General features: G+C 47.4%; 2 protein-coding genes and 1 long non-coding RNA gene across 3 annotated transcripts in view; all 3 read left to right on the forward strand.

Moving 5' to 3' along the window:
- Positions 1–1,704: 1,704 nt before the first annotated feature.
- On the forward strand, positions 1,705–12,653 carry LOC110966539 (interleukin-1 receptor-associated kinase 1). The gene is given in 12 exon segments (XM_051941092.1): positions 1,705–1,828; positions 1,935–2,019; positions 2,021–2,047; positions 3,647–3,768; positions 4,693–4,786; positions 4,788–4,916; positions 5,044–5,112; positions 7,819–7,906; positions 9,778–9,935; positions 10,233–10,794; positions 11,793–11,882; positions 12,081–12,653. Coding segments are annotated over 12 exon segments (1,539 nt in total). The 5' UTR covers positions 1,705–1,790; the 3' UTR covers positions 12,158–12,653.
- Positions 12,654–13,096: 443 nt separating this feature from the next.
- The window catches only part of LOC127532973 (host cell factor 1-like), a 35,029-nt gene continuing 20,844 nt past the window's right edge, over positions 13,097–27,281 (forward strand). The window contains 10 exon segments of the mRNA XM_051944913.1: positions 13,097–13,478; positions 14,141–14,289; positions 21,001–21,161; positions 21,228–21,418; positions 21,504–21,588; positions 22,415–22,521; positions 22,634–22,813; positions 22,885–22,959; positions 22,962–23,114; positions 23,193–23,339. Of these exon segments, the coding sequence (XP_051800873.1) occupies positions 13,298–13,478; positions 14,141–14,289; positions 21,001–21,161; positions 21,228–21,418; positions 21,504–21,588; positions 22,415–22,521; positions 22,634–22,813; positions 22,885–22,959; positions 22,962–23,114; positions 23,193–23,339 (1,429 nt within the window). The 5' untranslated portion in view covers positions 13,097–13,297.
- LOC127531544 (uncharacterized) lies at positions 23,413–27,178 on the forward strand. The gene is made up of 3 exons (XR_007938680.1): positions 23,413–23,562; positions 24,939–25,028; positions 27,158–27,178. It is a non-coding gene; the product is annotated as an uncharacterized LOC127531544 (long non-coding RNA).

Here is a 27,281-nt window from a genome sequence, read left to right on the forward strand (position 1 = left end):
ATCACCTCCTCCAGGTTTGTCCATCGTTGTCCACATAAGCGTTGAAGTCCTCCAGGAGAACTATGGAGTCTCTGGGTGGTACCTCTTCCAGGAACCACCCAGAGACTCCAAGAAGGCCGAATACTCTGAACTGCTGTTTGGTTCATAATAACAGAGCTTATCCTCAGAGTGGTAACTCTCTGGTTCTCCAGGAGAACTCCAACAAAGCAGCGCTTATCCAGGGCTGTGAGTTTCCCCACACCTGTCTGGTGCCTCTCAGCCTGGGCAATTCTGGAAAAGGAGAGAGTCCAACCCCTCTCCAGGATTCTGGTTCCAGAACCATTACTGTGTGTGGAGGTGAGCCCGACTATAGCTCGCCAGTATCGCTTCACCTCCTGCACCAGCTCAGGTTCAATCCCTTCCAGTGAGATGACGTTCCACGTCCCCAGTGTCACCAGTGTCCCCAACTTCCCCAGCATCCCGAGTGTCCCCATCGTCCCCACCATCCTCAGGATCCCCAGTGTCCCCAGTGTCCCCATTGTCCCCAGCGTCCAGAGCGACCCCAGTGACCCCAGCATCCCCAGTGTCCCCAGCATCCCCAGTGTCCCCAGCGTCCAGAGCATCCCCAGTGAGCCCAGCATCCAGACCGTCCCCAGTGTCCCCAGCGTGCCCAGTGTCCAAAGCATCCTTAGTGACCCCAGTGACCCCAGCGTCCAGAACGTCCCCAGCGTCCCCAGCGTCCAGAACGTCCCCAGCGTCCCCAGCGTCCAGAACGTCCCCAGTGTCCCCAGCGTCCCCAGTGTCCAGAACGTCCCCAGTGACCCCAGCGTCCAGAACGTCCCCAGTAACCCCAGCATCCCCCACAGCGTAGACGTGAACCCCCCCCCCCCCACCCCCCACACCACACACACCACCACACACACACACACACACACACACACACACACACAAGGCCTGGGCTCCAGGGGAAGTCCCGGTATCCCTAACCCTGGTGAGGTTAGGGTTAGGGTTGTGCTTTCAATGAGGTCTTCTGAATCGCTGTTATAGTCTGGTCTCTCCCCTGGCCCAGTTACGTTGGGAGACCGCGACGAGGCTGATGCCCGCTGGACAACACCAGGATCACAGAGACACCCTAACCCTCCACCGTGATAATACGGTGCCCATTATCAACGGGGTCAGTCGATCATCTGCCTGTGAGGTTTACAGTTGTGATCCTTACTGATGACCTCTGACTTTCTCTGTCTGCAGGGGTCTCCAGTCTGAATCCTCCTCCTCCTCCTCCTCCCCCCCTTTCTCCTCCCCCTGCCCCTTCTCTCCCCCCTCCTCCCCGCCCGCCTCCTCACTCACCTAAAAAGATGAACCACACAGTAACATACAGGTAACACACACACACACACACACACACACACACACACACACACACACACACACACAAAGGTAACACACACACACACACAGTCATCGATATTCATTAAAGTAGATGACTGCCTCCCTTGCACGTAGAATAATGATGATGATGATGATGATGATGTCATCTCTTAGCCCCCCCCAGTGGTGCAGTGATGTGCTGGTCATATGAAGAGGCTGCATGCTGGGACAGAGGGGTTTCCGCCTCTCTGCAAGTGGGGGAGGGGGGGTTCGGCGCCGTGTACGAGCATCGCTGTCAACACCGTCTGCGCTGTTAAGGAAGGCTGAAACAGGTGAGCCAATCACAGACCGGCAGGTTGAGTCTTTACTGATTGGTCGCTGACAGAAGGATTGGTCAGTGTTGCTGTTTTTGGCAGGACGGTGAGCTGGACTGGACGGTGCTGATGAAGAGCTTCCAGACAGAGGTGGAGAAACTGTCGAAGTACGACAACTGAGGTTTTTAATAACAACACAGTGTGAGCCAACAACACAACCCTAACACAGTATGTGTGTGTGTGTGTGTGTGTGTGTGTGTGTGTCCTGCTCAGGTTCAGACATCCAAACATCGTGGATCTGTTGGGTTTCAGTGAAGGAGGAGGATCGATGTGTCTGATCTACAGCTACATGGAGAACCAATTCACTGGAGGACCGACTACACAATGTAACACAAACACACCACAATTTACATATGTGTGTCTTCAGCAGTGAGTGCAGCCATGTGCAGCATCATCTAGAAATGTCTTCAACACCTTCTGAGCTCATGCAGCCCCAGATTATCACACTCTCACCTCCGTGCTTCACTGTCAGGACCATGCATCCACTGTGGTAGTCCTGGTCAGGTTCTCACCAAACATCTGGACTCCATCTGAGCCCAACTCATTGATCTTCATCTGACAAAGCATGTTCTCCAACATCCATCAGGCTTCTTCTCGTGTTCTACATCTGGAAGTTTAGTTCTGAGCAGCAACTAGGTTTAGTTCTGGTCCTCCGTCCATAGAGGTTGATGTTCTGAAGGTTCTCCACACTGTCTGAGCTTCACACTAACTCTGGTTTCCATGGAGAACCCCTGAACCAAGTCTGAAGCAGCTGATGTCTGTTTTTACAGCTGATGGAGAAAGTAGTTCACTGTGTGTGGAGCTCATTTTAGGAGCTCTGATTAGTGGAACTATGACTCCTTCTAGACTTTCTGATTAGTGGAACTATGACTCCCTTCTAGACCTCCTGATTAGTGGAACTATGACTCCTTCTAGACTTTCTGATTAGTGAACTATGACTCCTTCTAGACCTCCTGATTAGTGGAACTATGATCCTTCTAGACCTCCTGATTAGTGGAACTATGACTCCTTCTAGACCTCCTGATTAGTGGAACTATGACTCCTTCTAGACCTTCCTGATTAGTTGGAACTATGACTCCTTCTAGACCTCCTGATTAGTGGGAACTATGACTCCTTCTAGACCTCCTGATTAGTGGAACTATGACTCCTTCCAGACCTCCTGATTAGTGGAACTATGACTCCTTCTCGACCTCCTGATTAGTGGAACTATGACTCCTTCTAGACCTCCTGATTAGTGGAACTATGACTCCTTCTAGACCTCCTGATTAGTGGAACTATGACTCCTTCTAGACCTCCTGATTAGTGGAACTAATGACTCCTTCTAGACCTCCTGATTAGTGGAACTATGACTCCTTCCAGACCTCCTGATTAGTGGAACTATGACTCCTTCTCGACCTCCTGATTAGTGGAACTATGACTCCTTCTAGACCTCCTGATTCCTGCTGACTCTCTGCTTCTCTGGTTTTCAGTTGCTCACTAATCTTCCTGGATCTTTTTCCATCTTTGTCGAGTCTCTCAGTCAGATGTTTCTTTTCCTCTGTTCAGTTCTTCTCCATGTGGATCCATGATGCAGACATAGATAGACCCAGTCCATAGGTCCAGGACTGAGAACGTTCTGCTGTTCTCAGCTCCTTTTAGAACCGTGTTCATCAGGTAGACTGACTGGAATCACAGCTGGATCACTTTGGAGTCTGGACTTTAAATATGGACTTCACAAAAGATTAGTTTCTGATTATTGATCAGAAAAAATACTCTGTTAGAAGTAATCTGATTTCTCTGAGGGATACAGTTTAGATTGACGTGATATTTCAGTTATTACATAGGGCAGGACTGCTGTTACATACTGAACATGTGTGTAGAAATATGATTTAAAATGTCTGTATTGAAGGAGTGTGTATTTATACATGTGTGTGTTTGTGTTGCAGGATTCTGAGTTCCTGTCATGGTCTCAGAGGATGAACATCGTTCATGGAGCCTCAGCAGCTCTGCAGTTCCTTCACTTCCCCCCTAGAGGACAAACACCACTGATCCACGGAGACGTCAAGAGGTCAGTGTCACCACACATGATATCACCACACATGATTTCACCACACATGATGTCACCACACATGTCATTGTACATGATGTCACCACACATGATGCTGTCACGTATGATGTCATTGTACATGTCATCGTACATGATGTCGTCACCACGCATGATTTTACCACGCATGATGGCGTCACGCATGATGTCACCGTGCAAGATGTCACCACACATGATGTCACCACGCATGATATCACCACGCATGATGTCACCACGCATGATGTCACCACACATGATATCACCACGCATGATGTCACCACGCATGATGTCACCACACATGATATCACCACGCATGATGTCACCACACATGATGTCACCACGCATGATATCACCACGCATGATATCACCACGCATGATATCACCACGCATGATGTCACCGTGCAAGATGTCACCACACATGATATCACCACGGCATGATGCCATCACACATGATGCTGTCACGTATGATGTCATTGTACATGATGTCATCGTACATGATTTTGTCACACGGATGTCACCATGCATGATTTTACCACGCATGATTTTACCACGCATGATGTCGTCACGCATGATTTTACCACGCATGATGTCACCGTGCATGATGTCACCGTGCATGATGTCACCGTGCATGATGTCACCGTGCATGATGTCACCTCGCATAATGTCACCACACATGTCAGCATTTTTGTACTGAGCTCCAAATCTTCACTCCAGTTTTCTTTCAGATACATTTTCTGCTTTTTTTGTCCTCTTACTGAAGTTCACTAAATATATTCCTGTCGTCACAGAACAAAGACACACAGTTATGTTTTTGTCATGATTACATCTACATCTGGTGATAGAAAAGTGTTTGTCAGTCCTGCTGTAAACCTTCCTGTTCATTCCATTCACTTCCTGTTGTTTCTGCAGCTCCAACATCCTGCTTGACCGTCACCTGGCAGCGAAGCTTTCTGATTTTGGTCTGGCTCAGTTTGTGTCTCGGAGCTCTTCGGGTCGCCCGGGGATCAGACGGGGCTCAGACAAAATCCCTCGGTAAAACGGCGACGGTGAGAGGAACGCTGGCTTATCTACCGGATGAATACGTGAGGAACGGACAGCTGGGGACAGCGGTGGACGTCTACAGCTTTGGAGTGGTGAGGCACTGCATGATGGGAAATGTAGTCTGCTGCTGATTTAAGACACACATGACAGTCTGAACATTAAAACACGGAGAGCATTAAACGCTGTGAGACTTCAAACAGATCGTTCTGTGTGTTCCAGGTGCTGCTGGAGGTGCTGACCGGACGCCGAGCGCTGCACAAAGACATGAGGTCCGGAGAGAGATACCTGGTCAGAACACACACCTGCTCACATCCCAGTCACTACCTGAGGAGTCTTGTGATCTGGTCTGGTCCACTCAGAACCAGCAGCTGATCAGCTTCCATGTTGTGGGGGTTCGGTGTTTTCTGATGGTAGTCCTGATCTGAAGTTCAGGGTTCTCTCTGCTGCATAAGTTCCTTTCTCTCTGTTAGCTTAGCATCTAAAAACTAAAGGTTTGTGTCCACAGGATCCAGCAATGTCTGTGGAACACCCAGCATTGCATTCTGGTTGCATTTTGAGCTACATTGCAGCACGTTGGCCTGGAGTTACCTGCAGGTCATTAACATAAAGTGGACTTGACTTCTGCTTTATGCTAATGAGGTGCAGGGAGCAGAGGTCAGACGCATCGCAAAACCTTCACTAAACTTCTAAAGTAGCCGTCGCAGAACTAAAACCAGGACGGATTCCCACTTCAAATGCTTTCAGAAATACTTTTCGCTAAATGTTTTCGTCATTAAAGAGAAAGTTTGAGCCGCTGTATTGCTCCGACATTTCTACCGGACTGAAGGTCTTAAGGACTGAATGACTGAATGACTGAAGGACCGAATGACTGAAGGACTGAAGGACTGGATGACTGAAGGACTGGATGACTGAAGGACTGAAGGACTGAAGGACTGGAGGTCTGGATGACTGGAGGTCTGAAGAACTGAAGGTCTGAAGGACTGAATGACTGAAGGACCGAATGACTGAAGGACTGAAGGACTGGATGACTGGAGGTCTGAAGAACTGAAGGTCTGAATGACTGGAGGTCTGAATGACTGAAAGTCTGAAAGACTGAAGGACTGGAGGTCTGAAGGACTGAAAGTCTGAAAGACTGAAGGACTGGAGGTCTGAAGGACTGAAAGTCTGAAAGACTGAAGGACTGGAGGTCTGAAGGACTGAAAGTCTGAAATACTGAAGGACTGGAGGTCTGAAGGACTGAAAGTCTGAAGGACTGAAGGACTGGAGGTCTGAAGATCTGAAGGACTGAATGACTGGAGGACTGAAGGACTGGAGGTCTGAAGGACTGGATGACTGGAGGACTGGAGGACTGGAGGACTGAAGGACTGGAGGACTGGAGGACTGAAGGACTGGAGGACTGGAGGACTGGAGGACTGAAGGACTGGAGGACTGAAGGACTGGAGGACTGAATGACTGGAGGACTGGAGGACTGGAGGACTGAATGACTGGAGGACTGAATGACTGGAGGACTGATGACTGGAGGACTGGAGGACTGAAGGACTGGAGGACTGGAGGACTGGAGGACTGAAGGACTGGAGGACTGGAGGACTGAAGGTCTGAATGACTGGAGGACTGAAGGACTGGAGGACTGAATGACTGGAGGACTGAATGACTGGAGGACTGAATGACTGGAGGACTGGAGGGACTGAATGACTGGAGGACTGGAGGACTGAATGACTGGAGGACTGAATGACTGGAGGACTGGAGGACTGAATGACTGGAGGATGAATGACTGGAGGACTGAATGACTGGAGGACTGGAGGACTGAATGACTGGAGGACTGAATGACTGGAGGACTGAATGACTGGAGGACTGAATGACTGGAGGACTGGAGGACTGATGACTGGAGGACTGAATGACTGGAGGACTGAATGACTGGAGCTGGAGGACTGAATGACTGGAGGACTGAATGACTGGAGGACTGGAGGACTGAATGACTGGAGGACTGAATGACTGGAGGACTGAATGACTGGAGGAGGACTGAATGACTGGAGGACTGAATGACTGGAGGACTGGAGGACTGAGGACTGGAGGACTGGAGGACTGAATGACTGGAGGACTGAATGACTGAGGACTGGAGGACTGAAGGACTGGGGACTGGAGGACTGAATGACTGGAGGACTGAATGACTGGAGGACTGGAGGACTGGAGGACTGAATGACTGGAGGACTGAATGACTGGAGGACTGAATGACTGGAGGACTGAATGACTGGAGGACTGAATGACTGGAGGATGGAGGACTGGAGGACTGAATGACTGGAGGACTGAATGACTGGAGGACTGGAGGACTGAAGGTCTGAATGACTGAAAGTCTGTCATGTGACCTCCTGGTGGCCCACTGGTGACCGACCACCAATAGGTGATATTCAGATGCATTTCCATGTGGACACAGCATAAAATTACCCATCATGCAACTCTGTCTTTGCAAGCAGCAGCTGGACTGGGCATTCAGTCAGAAGTAGTTCATGATTCATTGTTAATTTATTCATATTATACTTGATTAAAATTACACTAACAAGGCAGAAGGTCCTGATGTCATCAGATCAGCTGTAGTTCCTGGTTGTTCCACCAGGTGGAGCCTCTTCCTGTTTAATCCTGTAGAGACCAGAGGAGGTTAAAGCAGAGAGCATTGTGGGAGTTTAGCAGCAACGGGCACCATGACAAAGACTTCTGTGGAGTTAATGACCTCCAACCAGATCTACCGTTTATCTCTGACAGCGTGCCGGTAGCTAAGGGTGAATATATTAGCAGATGTCCAGTGTACCTGTTAGAACATCAGTGTTAGCACATAGAACACGTCCTTCTTTTGTTTTAATGATTAGTCGATACAGGATTAATGAGATTACTCAGAGCATCGATGTTTGTAGTTTGTCATCAGTCTGATCAGTGTCCTGAAACATTCTGTAAACGTTCCTGTGACGTTTGACTGATGGAGGTTGTGGTTGTGGTTCTCAGAAGGACCTGGTGGAGGAGCTGGAGGACGGTCCATGTGGCTCATCTGAAGCAGCGTGGAGGAAGCAGCTGGATGAGCGGCTGATGGCAGGTCAGAGCTGCTGTTATCAGCCTCATGCATTTATTCTGCTGGTTTTCCTCTCAGACTCTCTGCAGTTCAACCTGAAGCTTTCTGGAAGTTTCCCTGCTGGAGAACCAGAACCAGGAGGAGGTTCTGGTCAGTGACGGTTTTTCACGGAGGCCAAGGGAAGCCTGGCTTCCCCAAAAAAATATGCAAGAAAGAAAAATATAAATAATCTTCACCACTATGTATTTTATGTTTTATATTTTTGTCATTCCTTGTTGTCAAAACACTACATCAGGCATTTCTGCTTTGTGAGGAGCAAAACAGCGCCCCTCTTGTCGAGCTCTTTTTGTCCATTACACTACGTCTGTCATGCCCTCTGCCTGTCTGTCTGTTCAGAGGCCAGCTTCGCCTTGCCTCCCTTAGAGAAAAAACAGCCCGTATTAGCCAATCAGATTGAAGCAAGGCTCATCGTTTAATGGTCGATGCATCATTAAAAAAACATAAGGGAGGCCAGATCAAATCTGGCTTCCAACCAATCACAAACTGTGATGAACAATACCCACACTAATGCAGCTGTCCCACCAGGCGCCAGCAAGCCCACACAGCAAGTATAGCCATCAAGCTAGCCAGAGAACGGATGGTGACAGGGACCTTGAGTTTCTTGTAAAAAATGACTTCACAAAACTTCCTTTTGAAGTTCAACTACAAGTCAAAAGGGACGGTAGGCCAACTCCAAAGCTCAATCTAACTAAGTGTGGAGCTAATGGAAAAGCTCGCTCTTTTTCTGAAGCTAACTATGCCAGAAACGAGTGGCTAACGGGAAGTGCCAAGCTTAACCGGCTTTTCTGCTGGCCATGTCTCCTATTTGACCGGTCTACCGGCTCCCTGAACAACCCCTGGAGCACTTAACCTCTTTTTTTTATCACTGAAATGAATGAGAAGTCGGTAGAATAAAGGTACTGTAACAGTAGGCTGATTTGTTTACATGAAAATAACAGTTAAAACACCGAATCTAATTTGTTGTTCACACTGGCTTCCTCGGTAATTTTGGTCACGGGCCGCCACTGGTTCTGGTTCTAGAGGCTCTGCTGCCATGTAGAGAACAGTGACTTTAATGAAATCTAATGATTTTAAGCTCCACTTTGGTTCATTTTTTTGACAGGACTACAGATAACACCTTCAGGGACCGTCAGAATGTAGAAATGTTCTTCCAGAGTCTGCCAGATAGACGGTGGCGTTTAGAGATCAGCTGTTTGAAGCTGCAGGTTCAGTGGATTCATCCTGGTGTTAAAGGGGAAGTTGTTTTTTTTTCAATCTGGGGTCTGTTTCCATATGTAATTTCATACATGAGTGATGGAGAAATGAATTTTCGACATAGCTCCAGTATTTAGCCAGGCAGTCAGCTAGCAGCTCAGCTAGCATAAAGTATGGGGCAGCTGGCCCCCCCGCGTCAAAGTCCACCCTAACGTGCTTTTTTCCCCACACTGACCGGCTCAGATAGTCTCAATGAGTGTCCGAGATCTGCGATAGCTCGCGACAAAACACCAGTTTTGTCGCGAGCTATCGCGTAATTTTGGAACGAGATTTGCGTTCTAGCGTCCTGAGATTTGGATACAGACCACAACAAAGAGCGATCGCCAGGTAATGTGGAGGTTTTCGTTCACTTCTCATCTCTAGCATGTTGTGGGACACTCATTGAGACTATCTGAGCCGGTCAGTGTGGGGAAAAAGCACGTTAGGGTGGACTTTGACGCGGGGGTCCAGCTGCCCCATACTTTTCGCTAGCTGAGCTGCTAGCTGAGCTGCTAGCTGAGCTGCTAAGCTGCCTGCCTGGCTAAATACTGGAGCTATGTCGAAAATTCATTTCTCCATCCCTCACATGTATGAAATTACAGATGAAAACAGACCCCAGGTTGGAAAAAGCCGAAGTTCCCCTTTAATGGAAGCTCTGTCTGCAGGGGGCGCTTGTGAGCCGGCCGGCTGCCTGCAGGTCGCTGCTTTGGCCTGCAGATGTTTGGACAAGAACAAGAGGAGGAGACCAGCCATGACCAAGGTGAGAACTCACCGCTATGAACACTATTTATTGGTAAGATACTAATTATTGATCATCGGTGAGAGCAGTGACCCACATCTGGACCCGATATGAAGTAAATCTAACGAACTAACAGCCTGTAGAGCAGAGAATCGTTCATCCAGGACGAGATGAGTTCATTAATGACGATCACTAAAGGACGTTCTCCTCCTCGCTGATCGATCGGTCCATGGAGATCAGTACCTATCCGTCACGTCCTCAGGTGTCCCTCAGGGCTCCATTGTGGACTCTGTCCTCACCTGGATGTTTTGTCTTCAGGTGTTTCACAGACTGGAGGACGTCCAGACCTTCATGTGGAGAACCAGCTCCTCCTCCTCCTCCTCTGCTCCTTCAGTCCCCAGACCTCCTCTCAGTCTGGACTCCAGTGTAGGAGCTCTGTCCCAGCAGCTGTCCTCACTGGGACCACTGGAGGACAGCTACCCGTCCTCCCTGTCCTCCCTGTCCTCCCTGTCCTCCCTGTCCTCCCTGTCCTCCCAGTCCTCCCAGTCCTCCTCGTCTCTCTGCTCCCTCCCTCCTCCTCACCCACTCCACTCCTCCTCCTCCCTCCCCCCTCTGTCCTCCTCGTCCTTCCTGGGTCCGTGTGAGACGGATGAGAGTCGAGGTTTCTCCCAGTACCACCTCAGCCCCCAGTCCAACGGGACCAGCAGCAGAGACCAGAACCACCCATCTGTCCCCACCGAGGACCAGTACAACTTCCCCCCACAGCCCAGCACCGACGGCGTCCTCTCAGGAGGAACCTCATCAGGAGGAACCTCATCAGGAACCCCAGCAGGGTTCTCTCCTGCCGGGTCCCTGCAGTCCATGTGTCCGGGGCCCTCAGGTACGTCAGCAGACCCTGAACCTGCCAGAGATCCTCCAAGGCCGGTTTTCTTCTTTATTTGATAAAAACAGAAAGAAACGGCCAGATTTTCACATTTCAGACGGTCCCTGAACACATCGTCTGTGACGTTTGGTTCTATCAGGAATATCTGACCTTAAAGTTCTACGTTTAATCCAAACAGCTTTATTGGACTTGTGTCATTTAGAAGTTCTCCAAAGATAAACTCTTCTGACCAAATTCTGTAAAGTCATAAAAATGTTACTCCTCAGCAAAAAATCATGACAAAAACACAAAACAGAGAGAAATAAAATGTCTGAAAGAAGACAGAGAGCAGACAGAACTGTGTCGAGGCTGAAACATGGAGACAGAAAAACATCTACAGGATGAGGAGATGGTAGGAGCTGCTTGGTTTCTCCTGGAGCTCCGCCCATTACCAGATGTAAAAATAAATAAAACGTGTTGAGTCCAGTTTTCATACATTTCTGTTAAAATCATTAAAGAAAGGAATGATGACGGGTTTCCATCGTCCTACAGCCAGAAGACGTCTCTGAGTTCTCTTCTTCTTCATGATGTTCTGGTTCCTCAGAGCTGCAGGACTTTAAAATGAACATCAGAGAAGAAAAGTGAGACAGGAGTAAAAATAAAAGACCCAGAACCATCCTAAAGTTCAGAGGGTTAAATGAACTTCTTTGTCCATGTTTGCTCGTATCAGACACATTTTTTTCTGGGATTTCAACCAATTTTTATGACAGCTTGGACAGCTTAAGTCAGCTTAAGTCATTTTAGACCATTTTGAGTCATTTTGGACATATTTTAAGAAATAAACAGTCAGAAGTGTTTATTTTTCCTGGTTTCCATCCTTCTGTGTTCTTCAGAAGACATCTCTGAGTTCTTCCTTCATGTTGAACCACCAAAATAAGAGCAGCTGGTGGAGTTCAGAGCGTTAAACTGGTTCATTTGTTGGAGTGAAGTGAAACTAAAACCTGATTATTTTTCAGTCCACATGAATCCCAGGAATCAACGGCTGCTGGAGAAGAAAACTGAAGAGGGAAGGATCCAGACTCCAGAGCTGCTGTCTGATGATCTCTGTACGTGTAGAACAGCGCCACGATCTGGGATTCACCAGAACCTAACATTACACGTGGATATGTATAAAAATAAATTAACAAAACAACTTAGTGTCATCTGGTATCACCGTTTGGCGTTAACATCCAATTTTTGATGTTAGTATTTGGGATTTGTGTCACATATGAGCTGAAGCTGTTCACTCTGCTGGTGTGTTTCAGACGGAGCAGCCGGTTCTGACTTCAGAGGACCGGAGGAGAGCGATGAGCTGGAATATCTTCCTGCCAAACACGACTGACTTGATCTGCACCTGGACCAGAGATGAACATTTCTGATGCAGAGATGAGAACGATCTCAGAAGCAGCTGTGTCCTGTTTCCAGAGTTCAGAAAACCAACATCCAGAGCTTTATTGGTCACATCATGGGCAGTAAAATGCAGAGCGACGTCCACAGAGCTGCAACCCAGCAGGAGAAAAAAAACATTCCTGAAACACAATACAACCAAACTCTATTGATCCTTTTACTGTTATACAATCAAACCAACTGGACTGAAAACTGTCAGAAAACATCTATTTATTCGTCACACCTACTCAGTCTGAAGGTTCTGTATTATGAAATGCTGAAATAATAAATCTGTCACGTTTTATTTGGAACCACTGAATGTGGTTTTAAAACTAGAAATAACAGAATCAGTGAAAACATGCTCATACTTCATTTATGGATAAATCAGTTTTTACAGTTACAATCCATGGTTTGTTCATGTTTTCTGGTTTTAATAAATCAGTTATTTAAGAGTTTCTTTAACCCTTATCCTTTAAAGATGATATTTTGACATGTTGGTGCTTCGTTATCCAGGTGTGGCTGTTTTATTAAAGGCTTTTAATGGTTCATGTTGTACAGAGGGGTCAGACTGCAGGCTGCTTGAAGCTGAATGGACTAAATTAATTTATTTTAGTAACTCTGGACGAGCAGCAGCTGTTAGCCATTAGCCACCTAGCTCCCCGCTGCTCTGCGTGTCTGACGGCAGCCTCCGGAGCTTCTGTCCGGTAGCCTGAGCTGCTACCGGCGGCTTCCAACTGACTGTCCGCTGCAGGCTGCTGCTGCCGCCTTACACACTGGTGCTCCGTGTCAGACTGAGCAACCGGTCGGGTCTCCGGAGGACGGAGTTTATCCTCCAGGTTTAATAAAAACAGTCTGAATTTCAGTCCCGGCGTCGGTCAGGAGCTAGTTAGACCCAAAAACAGTCTGAATTTCAGTCCCGGCGTCGGTCAGGAGCTAGTTAGACCCACAGACAGCTCCTATCCCGTTAGCCAGCTAGCTAGCCCCTGGAGCTACTTCGCAGGCTAATGCTAATCCAAAACCCCTTAAAGACTCTCGACTGAATTTGAATTTTTATCCCCCACCGAGTGTCAGGAGGAGCAGACAGACGCCGGGCGTCATGGCTGCCGAAGCAGCGACTCCGGCGGAGTTGCAGCCTCGCTGGAAACGTGTCTTGGACTGGAACGGCCCGGTTCCGAGGCCCCGGCACGGACACCGGGCTGTTGCCATCAAGGAGCTGATGGTGGTGTTCGGTGGAGGTAACGAGGGGATCGTGGACGAGCTGCACGTCTACAACACTGGTATTTATTAATTTTATTTTCGTGTCTGAAAAGAAGCTTAGTAGAAGCTAACACTGCTAACGAGCTAAAGCAGTCAGTGTAACTTTACTCTGAACTCAGTGTGTGCTGCTTTAGCCTGCTAGGCTAGGTTAGCCTAGTTTAGGTAATGAGTTAAAGCAGCGTAACTTTACTCTGAACTTAGTGTGTGCTGCTTTAGGCTGCTAGGCTAGATTAGCCTAGTTTAGCTAACGGGCTAGCAGGATTAGCAGGTAGATAAAAGCTCCGGCAGAGACAGAGAGAAATGGCGCGTTTTTACTGAAGACTTGTGACGTCACACAGTCACGCCCCCCTCCCCTCCCCCGCTGCCACAACGGGAAACACTAAACAACAACATACTGATAAACGACAACAACAGAAACTGACAGGACAAAAATAACATACATGTTATTCTCTTTCTTACACTTGGAATCTCCTCTTCTGTTGGCTGGTTGTTGTTTCTATTGTTGTTATTGGTACACTATAGTTACACCTGAAATAGTTTTTATTGTAAAGTACCAGCATGATTTCAAAGGCTGTTTTCCTGATATTTCTTTAATATAAAGTGTGAACTACTGGATACCTTTAATTTCCTAAAGGTGAATATAGTGTCTGTCTGTCCATCCATCTGTCTGTCCCCCCTCCAGCGACCAACCAGTGGTTCGTCCCGGCGGTCCGTGGTGACGTTCCTCCCGGTTGTGCTGCTTATGGTTTCGTGTGCGACGGGACGCGACTGCTGGTGTTTGGAGGGATGTTGGAGTACGGGAAGTACAGCAGCGACCTGTATGAGCTGCAGGTAGGTGACCTGCGAGGGGCGGAGCCTGCTGACCCTGATGACCAATCGGGATCTGAGACTGATTGGTCATCAAACTATCAATATTTTACCTTTTCATACAAAGTTCTACCTTCATCCTGGGAATATCTCCAGAGATCCATAGGGGTGGGTCCAGATTTATCACTTTTTAATGGACTTCATCAGAACTTCCATCAGTCCAGCAGACAGAACCATGACATTTAGGAGGAGGAACATCTGAGTTCTGGTAGAAACTGAGTCCAGATGCTGTTTTATAAATGATATATTCATAGTATGAAGGTAAAACCAGACATATCAAGGTTTGTGCTACATTCATTCTGCAGCGGCGACCAGCCGTGACTAAAATTCCAGCGCTGCACTTTTAATTTTTTAATTTTTTTAATCGTCGCAAACACTCCACCGCTGCATGTCTCCACCTTCACAGCAGTCATGCACTGTTTCGGGTACTCGCGAGTACTAAGGTAAACTACTGATAACTGTGGAGCTCTCAGTACCGTGTGTGTGTGTGTGTGTGTGTGTGTGTGTGTGTGTGTGTGTGTGTGTGTGTGTGTGTGTGTGTGTGTGTGTGTGTGTGTGTGTGTGTGTGTGTGTGTGTGTGTGTGTGTGTGTGTGTGTGTGTGTGTGTGTGTAGTGGGGAGAGCCTGCTGCCCCTACAGAAAAAAAATCCTAGCAGAAACACTGCATGTCTTCATTTCTTCCTCTGAAGTTGTTGTAGATTCAAAACAATGAGCTGATTTTAAGGACGTCAAATGGGTTCAGCTGTGTTCTCTTAGATCAGCCGTGTTCTATTGGATCAGCCGTGTTCTCTTAGATCAGCCGTGTTCTATTGGATCAGCCGTGTTCTCTTAGATCAGCTGTGTTCTATTGGATCAGCCGTGTTCTATTGGATCAGCCGTGTTCTCTTAGATCAGCCGTGTTCTATTGGATCAGCCGTGTTCTATTGGATCAGCCGTGTTCTATTGGATCAGCCGTGTTCTCTTAGATCAGCTGTGTTCTCTTAGATCAGCCGTGTTCTATTGGATCAGCCGTGTTCTATTGGATCAGCCGTGTTCTCTTAGATCAGCCGTGTTCTATTGGATCAGCCGTGTTCTATTGGATCAGCCGTGTTCTCTTAGATCAGCTGTGTTCTATTGGATCAGCCGTGTTCTCTTAGATCAGCCGTGTTCTATTGGATCAGCCGTGTTCTATTGGATCAGCCGTGTTCTCTTAGATCAGCCGTGTTCTCTTAGATCAGCTGTGTTCTATTGGATCAGCCGTGTTCTATTGGATCAGCCGTGTTCTATTGGATCAGCCGTGTTCTCTTAGATCAGCCGTGTTCTATTGGATCAGCCGTGTTCTCTTGGATCAGCTGTGTTCTATTGGATCAGCCGTGTTCTCTTAGATCAGCCGTGTTCTATTGGATCAGCCGTGTTCTCTTGGATCAGCTGTGTTCTATTGGATCAGCCGTGTTCTATTGGATCAGCCGTGTTCTCTTAGATCAGCTGTGTTCTATTGGATCAGCTGTGTTCTCTTGGATCAGCCGTGTTCTCTTGGATCAGCCGTGTTCTATTGGATCAGCCGTGTTCTCTTGGATCAGCTGTGTTCTCTTGGATCAGCTGTGTTCTATTGGATCAGCTGTGTTCTCTTGGATCAGCCGTGTTCTCTTGGATCAGCTGTGTTCTCTTGGATCAGCCGTGTTCTCTTGGATCAGCTGTGTTCTCTTGGATCAGCCGTGTTCTCTTGGATCAGCCGTGTTCTATTGGATCAGCCGTGTTCTCTTGGATCAGCCGTGTTCTATTGGATCAGCCGTGTTCTATTGGATCAGCCGTGTTCTCTTAGATCAGCCGTGTTCTATTGGATCAGCCGTGTTCTATTGGATCAGCCGTGTTCTCTTAGATCAGCCGTGTTCTCTTAGATCAGCCGTGTTCTATTGGATCAGCCGTGTTCTATTGGATCAGCCGTGTTCTATTGGATCAGCTGTGTTCTCTTGGATCAGCCGTGTTCTATTGGATCAGCTGTGTTCTCTTAGATCAGCCGTGTTCTATTGGATCAGCCGTGTTCTCTTAGATCAGCTGTGTTCTATTGGATCAGCTGTGTTCTCTTGGATCAGCCGTGTTCTCTTGGATCAGCCGTGTTCTCTTGGATCAGCCGTGTTCTCTTGGATCAGCCGTGTTCTCTTGGATCAGCCGTGTTCTCTTGGATCAGCCGTGTTCTCTTGGATCAGCCGTGTTCTATTGGATCAGCCGTGTTCTCTTGGATCAGCCGTGTTCTCTTAGATCAGCCGTGTTCTCTTGGATCAGCCGTGTTCTATTGGATCAGCCGTGTTCTCTTAGATCAGCCGTGTTCTATTGGATCAGCTGTGTTCTCTTAGATCAGCCGTGTTCTATTGGATCAGCCGTGTTCTATTGGATCAGCCGTGTTCTCTTAGATCAGCCGTGTTCTATTGGATCAGCCGTGTTCTATTGGATCAGCCGTGTTCTCTTAGATCAGCTGTGTTCTCTTAGATCAGCCGTGTTCTATTGGATCAGCCGTGTTCTATTGGATCAGCCGTGTTCTCTTGGATCAGCCGTGTTCTCTTAGATCAGCCGTGTTCTATTGGATCAGCCGTGTTCTATTGGATCAGCCGTGTTCTCTTAGATCAGCCGTGTTCTATTGGATCAGCCGTGTTCTCTTAGATCAGCCGTGTTCTATTGGATCAGCCGTGTTCTATTGGATCAGCCGTGTTCTCTTAGATCAGCCGTGTTCTCTTAGATCAGCCGTGTTCTATTGGATCAGCCGTGTTCTATTGGATCAGCCGTGTTCTCTTAGATCAGCCGTGTTCTATTGGATCAGCCGTGTTCTCTTGGATCAGCTGTGTTCTATTGGATCAGCCGTGTTCTCTTAGATCAGCCGTGTTCTATTGGATCAGCCGTGTTCTCTTGGATCAGCTGTGTTCTATTGGATCAGCCGTGTTCTATTGGATCAGCCGTGTTCTCTTAGATCAGCTGTGTTCTCTTGGATCAGCCGTGTTCTCTTGGATCAGCCGTGTTCTATTGGATCAGCCGTGTTCTATTGGATCAGCCGTGTTCTCTTGGATCAGCCGTGTTCTCTTGGATCAGCCGTGTTCTCTTGGATCAGCCGTGTTCTATTGGATCAGCCGTGTTCTCTTGGATCAGCCGTGTTCTATTGGATCAGCCGTGTTCTATTGGATCAGCCGTGTTCTCTTAGATCAGCCGTGTTCTATTGGATCAGCCGTGTTCTATTGGATCAGCCGTGTTCTCTTAGATCAGCCGTGTTCTCTTAGATCAGCCGTGTTCTCTTAGATCAGCCGTGTTCTATTGGATCAGCCGTGTTCTCTTAGATCAGCCGTGTTCTATTGGATCAGCCGTGTTCTATTGGATCAGCCGTGTTCTCTTGGATCAGCCGTGTTCTATTGGATCAGCTGTGTTCTCTTGGATCAGCTGTGTTCTATTGGATCAGCCGTGTTCTCTTAGATCAGCCGTGTTCTATTGGATCAGCCGTGTTCTCTTGGATCAGCCGTGTTCTATTGGATCAGCCGTGTTCTATTGGATCAGCCGTGTTCTCTTAGATCAGCTGTGTTCTATTGGATCAGCTGTGTTCTCTTGGATCAGCCGTGTTCTCTTGGATCAGCCGTGTTCTATTGGATCAGCCGTGTTCTCTTGGATCAGCTGTGTTCTCTTGGATCAGCCGTGTTCTCTTGGATCAGCCGTGTTCTATTGGATCAGCCGTGTTCTCTTGGATCAGCTGTGTTCTCTTAGATCAGCCGTGTTCTCTTGGATCAGCCGTGTTCTATTGGATCAGCCGTGTTCTCTTAGATCAGCCGTGTTCTATTGGATCAGCTGTGTTCTCTTAGATCAGCCGTGTTCTATTGGATCAGCCGTGTTCTATTGGATCAGCCGTGTTCTCTTGGATCAGCCGTGTTCTCTTGGATCAGCCGTGTTCTATTGGATCAGCCGTGTTCTCTTGGATCAGCCGTGTTCTCTTGGATCAGCCGTGTTCTATTGGATCAGCCGTGTTCTATTGGATCAGCCGTGTTCTATTGGATCAGCCGTGTTCTCTTGGATCAGCCGTGTTCTCTTAGATCAGCCGTGTTCTCTTGGATCAGCCGTGTTCTCTTGGATCAGCCGTGTTCTATTGTATCAGCCGTGTTCTCTTGGATCAGCCGTGTTCTATTGGATCAGCTGTGTTCTCTTAGATCAGCCGTGTTCTCTTGGATCAGCCGTGTTCTATTGGATCAGCCGTGTTCTCTTGGATCAGCCGTGTTCTATTGGATCAGCTGTGTTCTCTTGGATCAGCCGTGTTCTATTGGATCAGCCGTGTTCTATTGGATCAGCCGTGTTCTCTTGGATCAGCCGTGTTCTATTGGATCAGCCGTGTTCTATTGGATCAGCCGTGTTCTCTTAGATCAGCCGTGTTCTATTGGATCAGCCGTGTTCTATTGGATCAGCCGTGTTCTCTTGGATCAGCCGTGTTCTCTTAGATCAGCCGTGTTCTCTTAGATCAGCCGTGTTCTATTGGATCAGCCGTGTTCTATTGGATCAGCCGTGTTCTCTTAGATCAGCCGTGTTCTATTGGATCAGCCGTGTTCTATTGGATCAGCCGTGTTCTATTGGATCAGCCGTGTTCTCTTGGATCAGCCGTGTTCTATTGGATCAGCCGTGTTCTATTGGATCAGCCGTGTTCTCTTAGATCAGCCGTGTTCTATTGGATCAGCCGTGTTCTCTTGGATCAGCCGTGTTCTATTGGATCAGCCGTGTTCTATTGGATCAGCCGTGTTCTCTTAGATCAGCCGTGTTCTATTGGATCAGCTGTGTTCTCTTGGATCAGCCGTGTTCTCTTGGATCAGCCGTGTTCTCTTGGATCAGCCGTGTTCTCTTGGATCAGCCGTGTTCTCTTGGATCAGCCGTGTTCTATTGGATCAGCCGTGTTCTCTTGGATCAGCTGTGTTCTCTTAGATCAGCCGTGTTCTCTTGGATCAGCCGTGTTCTATTGGATCAGCCGTGTTCTCTTAGATCAGCCGTGTTCTATTGGATCAGCCGTGTTCTCTTAGATCAGCCGTGTTCTATTGGATCAGCCGTGTTCTATTGGATCAGCCGTGTTCTCTTAGATCAGCCGTGTTCTCTTAGATCAGCCGTGTTCTATTGGATCAGCCGTGTTCTATTGGATCAGCCGTGTTCTATTGGATCAGCCGTGTTCTCTTAGATCAGCCGTGTTCTATTGGATCAGCCGTGTTCTATTGGATCAGCTGTGTTCTCTTGGATCAGCTGTGTTCTATTGGATCAGCCGTGTTCTCTTAGATCAGCCGTGTTCTATTGGATCAGCCGTGTTCTCTTGGATCAGCTGTGTTCTATTGGATCAGCCGTGTTCTATTGGATCAGCCGTGTTCTCTTAGATCAGCTGTGTTCTATTGGATCAGCTGTGTTCTCTTGGATCAGCCGTGTTCTCTTGGATCAGCCGTGTTCTCTTGGATCAGCCGTGTTCTATTGGATCAGCCGTGTTCTATTGGATCAGCCGTGTTCTCTTAGATCAGCCGTGTTCTCTTAGATCAGCCGTGTTCTATTGGATCAGCCGTGTTCTATTGGATCAGCCGTGTTCTCTTAGATCAGCCGTGTTCTATTGGATCAGCCGTGTTCTCTTGGATCAGCTGTGTTCTATTGGATCAGCCGTGTTCTCTTAGATCAGCCGTGTTCTATTGGATCAGCCGTGTTCTCTTGGATCAGCCGTGTTCTCTTGGATCAGCCGTGTTCTATTGGATCAGCCGTGTTCTCTTAGATCAGCTGTGTTCTATTGGATCAGCTGTGTTCTCTTGGATCAGCCGTGTTCTCTTGGATCAGCCGTGTTCTATTGGATCAGCCGTGTTCTCTTGGATCAGCCGTGTTCTCTTGGATCAGCCGTGTTCTATTGGATCAGCCGTGTTCTCTTGGATCAGCTGTGTTCTATTGGATCAGCTGTGTTCTCTTGGATCAGCCGTGTTCTCTTGGATCAGCCGTGTTCTCTTGGATCAGCCGTGTTCTATTGGATCAGCCGTGTTCTCTTGGATCAGCTGTGTTCTCTTGGATCAGCCGTGTTCTCTTGGATCAGCCGTGTTCTATTGGATCAGCCGTGTTCTCTTGGATCAGCTGTGTTCTCTTAGATCAGCCGTGTTCTCTTAGATCAGCCGTGTTCTCTTGGATCAGCCGTGTTCTATTGGATCAGCCGTGTTCTCTTAGATCAGCCGTGTTCTATTGGATCAGCTGTGTTCTCTTGGATCAGCCGTGTTCTCTTGGATCAGCCGTGTTCTATTGGATCAGCCGTGTTCTCTTGGATCAGCCGTGTTCTATTGGATCAGCCGTGTTCTCTTAGATCAGCCGTGTTCTCTTGGATCAGCCGTGTTCTATTGGATCAGCCGTGTTCTCTTGGATCAGCTGTGTTCTCTTGGATCAGCTGTGTTCTATTGGATCAGCCGTGTTCTCTTGGATCAGCCGTGTTCTCTTGGATCAGCCGTGTTCTCTTGGATCAGCCGTGTTCTCTTAGATCAGCCGTGTTCTCTTGGATCAGCCGTGTTCTCTTGGATCAGCCGTGTTCTCTTGGATCAGCCGTGTTCTATTGGATCAGCCGTGTTCTCTTGGATCAGCTGTGTTCTCTTAGATCAGCCGTGTTCTCTTGGATCAGCCGTGTTCTATTGGATCAGCTGTGTTCTCTTAGATCAGGTGTTCAGTACCTGTGCTTCTTCAGGCCAGTCGCTGGGAGTGGAAGCGTCTGAAGGCCAAACCTCCGAGGAACGGTCCGCCCCCCTGCCCCCGTCTTGGACACAGCTTCTCTCTGATTGGCAGCCGCTGTTACCTGTTCGGAGGACTGGCCAATGACAGCGAAGACCCCAAGAGGAACATCCCCAGGTAGGAAACCCTGAGCTCTACTGGTCCTGGTGCAGACCTCCATCCTCAGCTGTCCTCCGTCCTCAGGTACCTGAACGACCTGTACTGCCTGCAGCTGCGTCCAGGCTCCAGCGTGGTTGCCTGGGAGATTCCGGTGACATCAGGTGAGGCTCCGCCTCCCAGAGAGAGTCACACGGCGGTGGTGACGAGCAGCAGGCTGATCATCTACGGAGGGATGAACGGCTGCAGGCTGGGAGACCTGTGGTTCCTGGACATAGGTGAGACACCTGAACTCACCTGTTGATCTGCGACACACTGAACTATTCCCTACCTGTGATTGGCTCTGTCCTCATGATGTCACAGACTCTCTGGTGTGGAGCAAACCAGCCCTCAGTGGGACTGCCCCCCTCCCCCGCAGCCTGCATTCTGCCACTGCCATCAACAACAGGTACGACTCAGGAACACTGATGGTGGAGGTGATCACCTGAGGGCTGGACCAGGAGCTCTGATACACCTGAGTCTCAGTTAATGGGTGTCATGGAGGAGTTCATCAACTTTCTTTGTTCACTCAGACTTTCTGCTTCACTCTGTTCACATTAAAGCAGGTTAAGGAGTCATGTGACTCTTCTGCAGTAAACGGACCAATCAGGTTGCTCCTTCAGTCAGCAGGTAGTTTTAATGTAGAGCGAGGAGGAAAATAAAATGAGGACTTTAAAGTTGTGCTGCTGTAAATGATGCAGGACAGGAATGCTGCTAGAAAACTGCTCATCATGTTAATATATTGATTTTACTGATCAATACAGCTGATTATTGATCAGTGACACATCAGAGCTGTTAAACTTTAACTTCATAGATTAAACATGATGTTTGTTAAAGTGTATTCAGGTCTGACTCCATCCCATAATGCAGGAAATCACTTTAACTTGAACCAAACCAAAATAAATGAATGTTATTGATTGAATAAATACCAATAGATGATCAATGATCTATCAGCTGCAGGACCAGCAGAGTGAACAGACAAAAACATTAAAACACATTTATGGGATGTCTGCATCAGCAGCTGGATACATGCAGGTTTCCATGGTAACAGGATGCATCCAATGTGTGATGCTGTAACGGATTCATTCAGAGGTTTTAGGAACGTTCAGACCGTTCAGCATCAGTTACCATGGAGATCGAGCTCCTCAGCATCAGTTACCATGGAGATGTAGCCAGGTATGGAGAGTGAACCTTGGTGATGTTTGGAGGACCTGCTATGACTGACCTGTCCTCAGGATGTTTGTGTTTGGAGGTTGGGTTCCTCTGATGATGGATGAAGTTAAAGTGGAGACTCATGAGAAGGAGTGGAAGTGCACCAACACACTGGCCTGCCTCAACCTGGGTACACACACACACACACACACACACACACACACACACACACACACACACACACACACACACACACACACACACAGACAACTGTTCATTGGCTGTCTCCTCACCTGTCTCAGACTCGTCGTGCTGGGAGACGGTTGTGATGGACAGCGTGGAGGACAGCGTCCCCAAAGCTCGGGCGGGTCACTGCAGCGTGGCCATCAACTCCAGACTCTATGTGTGGAGTGGCAGAGATGGATACCGCAAGGCCTGGCACGGCCAGGTGTGCTGCAAGGACCTGTGGTATCTGGAGACAGGTGAGGATCCCCACATACACACCTGAGGACAGGAAGCTGTTTGTTTACCTGTCCCACCTGTGCGTCATCAGAGCGTCCCTGCGCCCCGTCCCGGGTACAGCTAGTCCGGGCCAACACGTCGTCTCTGGAGGTGAGCTGGGGCCGTCTCAGACCGCTGACACCTACCTGCTGCAGCTGCAAAGGTGCGATGTTCCTGCCTCACCTGTGACCCCCTCACCTGGATCCAGCCCCGCCCTCACCATCACACCTGGAGCTCCGTCATCGGCCGTCCAGAGCGCCCTCCTGGCCGCTACAGCGCCAGGTGAGTGTCACACCTGTACAGGTAGATGCAGGACAGGCAAATGGGACTGTCCCTCACCTGTCAGCTGTGTTTCTGCAGCCGTCCTGAAGGTGGCAGCAGCTCCATGCTCAGTTGGTGGAGCCTCCATCAGCACAGTGAGACAGGCCACGCCCACATCTCCGGTTGCCATGCCGACTCTCCCCGCAGGTGTCGGTGTTAACGTACCTGCTCGGCCCGGTCAGACGGGTAAACACACCTGGTATGACTCTGACCTCACTGACATCACAGCTCTCACTGCACCATGTGACGCCTTCTTCCTGTCTCTCAGCCAATCAGCAGCAGTCCTCATATGAGCAGCATGGCTGATCTGGGAGCTGAAGCTGCAGCGACACAGAAGATCCCTCCATCCAGAAACGTCACATTAACGCCTGCAACGAAGATCAGTCCAGAACCCAGCAGCATGAAAGTGGTAGCGACGACAACACAACAACACAATAACAGCACAACAATAACACAATACATCAAAAACACAACAACACAATACAACAATAACGCAACATAACACAATAACACATCAACAACAATACAATACAACAACACAATAACAACACAACACAATACAACAATAACACAACACAATAACGACACAATAACAACACAACAACACAACAGTAACGCAACACAATAACACAACAACCCAATAACAACACAACAACACAATACAACAATAACAACACAATCACAACACAACAACACTAACTCAACACAATAACACACACAATCACAACACAATCACAAACACAACAACACAATAATGACAACACAATAACACAATACAACACAACAACAACATAACACAACACAATAACACAACAACCCAATAACAACACAACAACACAATACAACAATAACAACACAATCACAACACAACAACACTAACTCAACACAATAACACAACACAATAACAACACAATCACAACACAACAACACAATAATGACAACACAATAACACAATACAACACAACAACAACATAACACAACACAATAACACAACAATAACACAATACATCAAAAACAACACAATACAACAATAACGCAACACAACGTAACACAATAACAACACAACAATAACACAATACATCAAAAACAACAACACAACAATAACGCAACACAATAAACAATACAACAACACAATCACAACACAATACAACAATAACACAATACAACAACACAATAACAACACACAATGACAATGCAATAACACAATGCAACACAATAACACAACACAATACAACAGTAACGCAACACAATAACAATACAACAACAACCCCAATAACACAACAACACAATACACAATAACACAATCACAACACAATCACAACACAACACAATAACACAACAACGACAACACAATAACACAATCAACAACCACAATAACATAACACGATACAATAACAACACAACACATCCACACAATACACAATAACACAACACAATAACAACACAACAACAACACAATACAGCAATAACATAATACTTCGACACAACAACACACAAAAGCCCAATACAAGAACAGCAACACAACACAATAATGCAACAATACAACACATAGCAACAACACTAACACAACAACACCACACAGTTACAACACCCACAACAAAACAACAACAACAACAGAAAAGCACAACAACAACAACACAATCTGATCAACAACACAACACAGTTTGAGGTGGTTCTTGTCCTCTCCAGGCGAGTTTCCCGGCCACTCAGATGTACTCTCACATGATCGACACTCAGCCAATCATGTGGACTGGATATAAAGACAGATCACTGTCTCTGTTTCAGATTGGTAACCTGGGGAAGGTCATGTCAGCAGTTCAGAGCAGAACTGCTACTGGTCAGACTGGGAGCAGCCCAGTAACCCAGATTCTCCAGGTACTCCTCTATATATCTGCAGAGCCCTCCATAATTATTGGCACCCGTGGCTAAGATGTGTTCTTCAGCTTGTAATAGATTCAGTTTTTTTCTAAATAATATAGGATCACAATGAAAAAAGAGCAAAATCCAACCTTTATTCAAGTGCATTATTCAGTGGGGAAAAAATCACACATTAAGAAATAATTATTTTACATCAAATCATGTGTGCCACAATATTAGCACCTCTGATGTTAATACTTTGTAAACCCCCTTCTGCAACAAAACGGCACCTAATTTTTCTCCTATCATACATTTTTCTACGATTTTCAGTGTGAGAGGTAAGCTTCTGCAATAAAAATTGAATTTATTTTAAGGGTTTCAACACATCTTAACCTAATTATAGGAGGGTGCTATATATATATATTACAGGCTGTCTTTAGATGTTTCTTCATTTCTTTTTAACAAATAGTGGAGCAACTGTCAGCACTGAACCAGTCTGACCCAGTATGTCTTCTAGATCCCTCACAGAGGTCCAATATGAAATATAAAGTATGAAGAATGAGGCAGCACTTCTGTTGGAGAATATTTCTTCAGTGAAAAATCAATCAGTTCCCTCCTGAGAACATCTGGTTCTTCATTCTGCAGAAACTTTATCAATGATCAGAGTTCTATCTTCAGAACTGGGAACATTTCCAGAATTCCAGGTCCTTGAAGTCCACAGAGGAGAACATCTCCTGGAGAAAGTTCTAGAGTAGACCTACCGACAACTGTCTAGTTGTCGGTAGGTTACTCTAGATCTTTTTCCCAGTTGTCGGTAGGTCTACTCTAGAACTTTCTCCAGGTGTTGGTAGGTCTACTCTAGAACTTTCTCCAGGTGTTGGTAGGTCTACTCTAGAACTTTCTCCAGGTGTTGGTAGGTCTACTCTAGATCTTTCTCCAGTTGTCGGGTAGGTCTACTCCAGAACTTTCTCCAGTTGTCGGTTAGGTCTACTCTAGAACTTTCTCCAGGTGTTGGTAGGTCTACTCTAGAACTTCTCCAGGTGTTGTCGGTCTACTCCAGAACTTTCTCCAGGTGTTGGTAGGTCTACTCTAGAACTTTCTCCAGTTGTCGGTAGGTCTACTCTAGAACTTTCTCCAGGTGTTGGTAGTCTACTCCAGAACTTTCTCCAGGTGTGGTAGGTCTACTCTAGAACTTTCTCCAGGTGTTGGTAGGTCTACTCTAGAACTTTCTCCAGGGTGTTGGTAGGTCTACTCTAGAACTTTCTCCAGGTGTTGGTAGGGTCTACTCCAGACTTTCTCCAGGTGTTGGTAGGTCTACTCTAGAAACTTTTCTCCAGGTTCGGTAGGTCTACTCTAGAACTTCTAGAGTGTCGGTAGTCTACTCCAGAACTTTTCTCAATTGTCGTAGGTCTACTCTGGAACTTTATCCAGCTGTCAGTAGGTCTACTCTAGAACTTCTCCAGTTGTCGGTAGGTCTACTCTAGAACTTTCTCCAGGTGTCGGTAGGTCTACTCCAGAACTTTCTCCAGTTGTCGGTAGGTCTACTCCAGAACTTTCTCCAGTTGTCGGTAGGTCTACTTAGAACTTTCTTAGAGTGTGTCGGTAGGCTACTCTAGAACTTTATCCAGCTGTCAGTAGGTCTACTCTAGAACTTTCTCTGGGGGACGTTCTCCTTTCCTGCTTCCAGTCTTTGTTTAGTCCCACTTAGAACATTCCAGGTCCTTGAAGTCCATAGAGGAGGGTCCAGAATTAGAACCATGACATTTAGGAGGAGAAACATTCTGAGTTCTGGTCAAAACTGACATCTGGATTCAGTTATTAAATCCATCCAGGTGTCTCAAGTCTAACACTAATCGGTTTCTGTTGAGTTTCTCTATAACCAGCTGTGATCATACAGTATTATGGATGTGTCTCGTGTGAACATTCAGAGTTACTAGAAACAATCCTTTGGTTCCTGGATGTGTTTCTGGTTTAAAAGGTATTGTGGGTGAAATTCAGTGTTGGTAGGAGGTTGGTCAGAACTGTTAGAGGAGATGGAAGGAGGAACAAGGATTCAGTCCTGAAGTCAAATAGTTTGTAGTCTGAAGGTAGAACTTTTGCTTCGTTAGATACATGCAGCAGCCTGATCTGTATCCCTGTGTGTGCAGACAAAGGCCGCTCTGCTCCAGGAACCATCTTGAATTGGTGACGTCTGCAGATGGGGAAGCCCACCACCATCCCTGAGCACCGTGCAGGCTGGTCCAACCCACCATCATCAAGACCATTCCAGTG

This window comes from Acanthochromis polyacanthus, chromosome 2 (genome assembly GCF_021347895.1).
Source record: "Acanthochromis polyacanthus isolate Apoly-LR-REF ecotype Palm Island chromosome 2, KAUST_Apoly_ChrSc, whole genome shotgun sequence".
NCBI classification, from domain to species: Eukaryota; Metazoa; Chordata; class Actinopteri; family Pomacentridae; genus Acanthochromis; species Acanthochromis polyacanthus.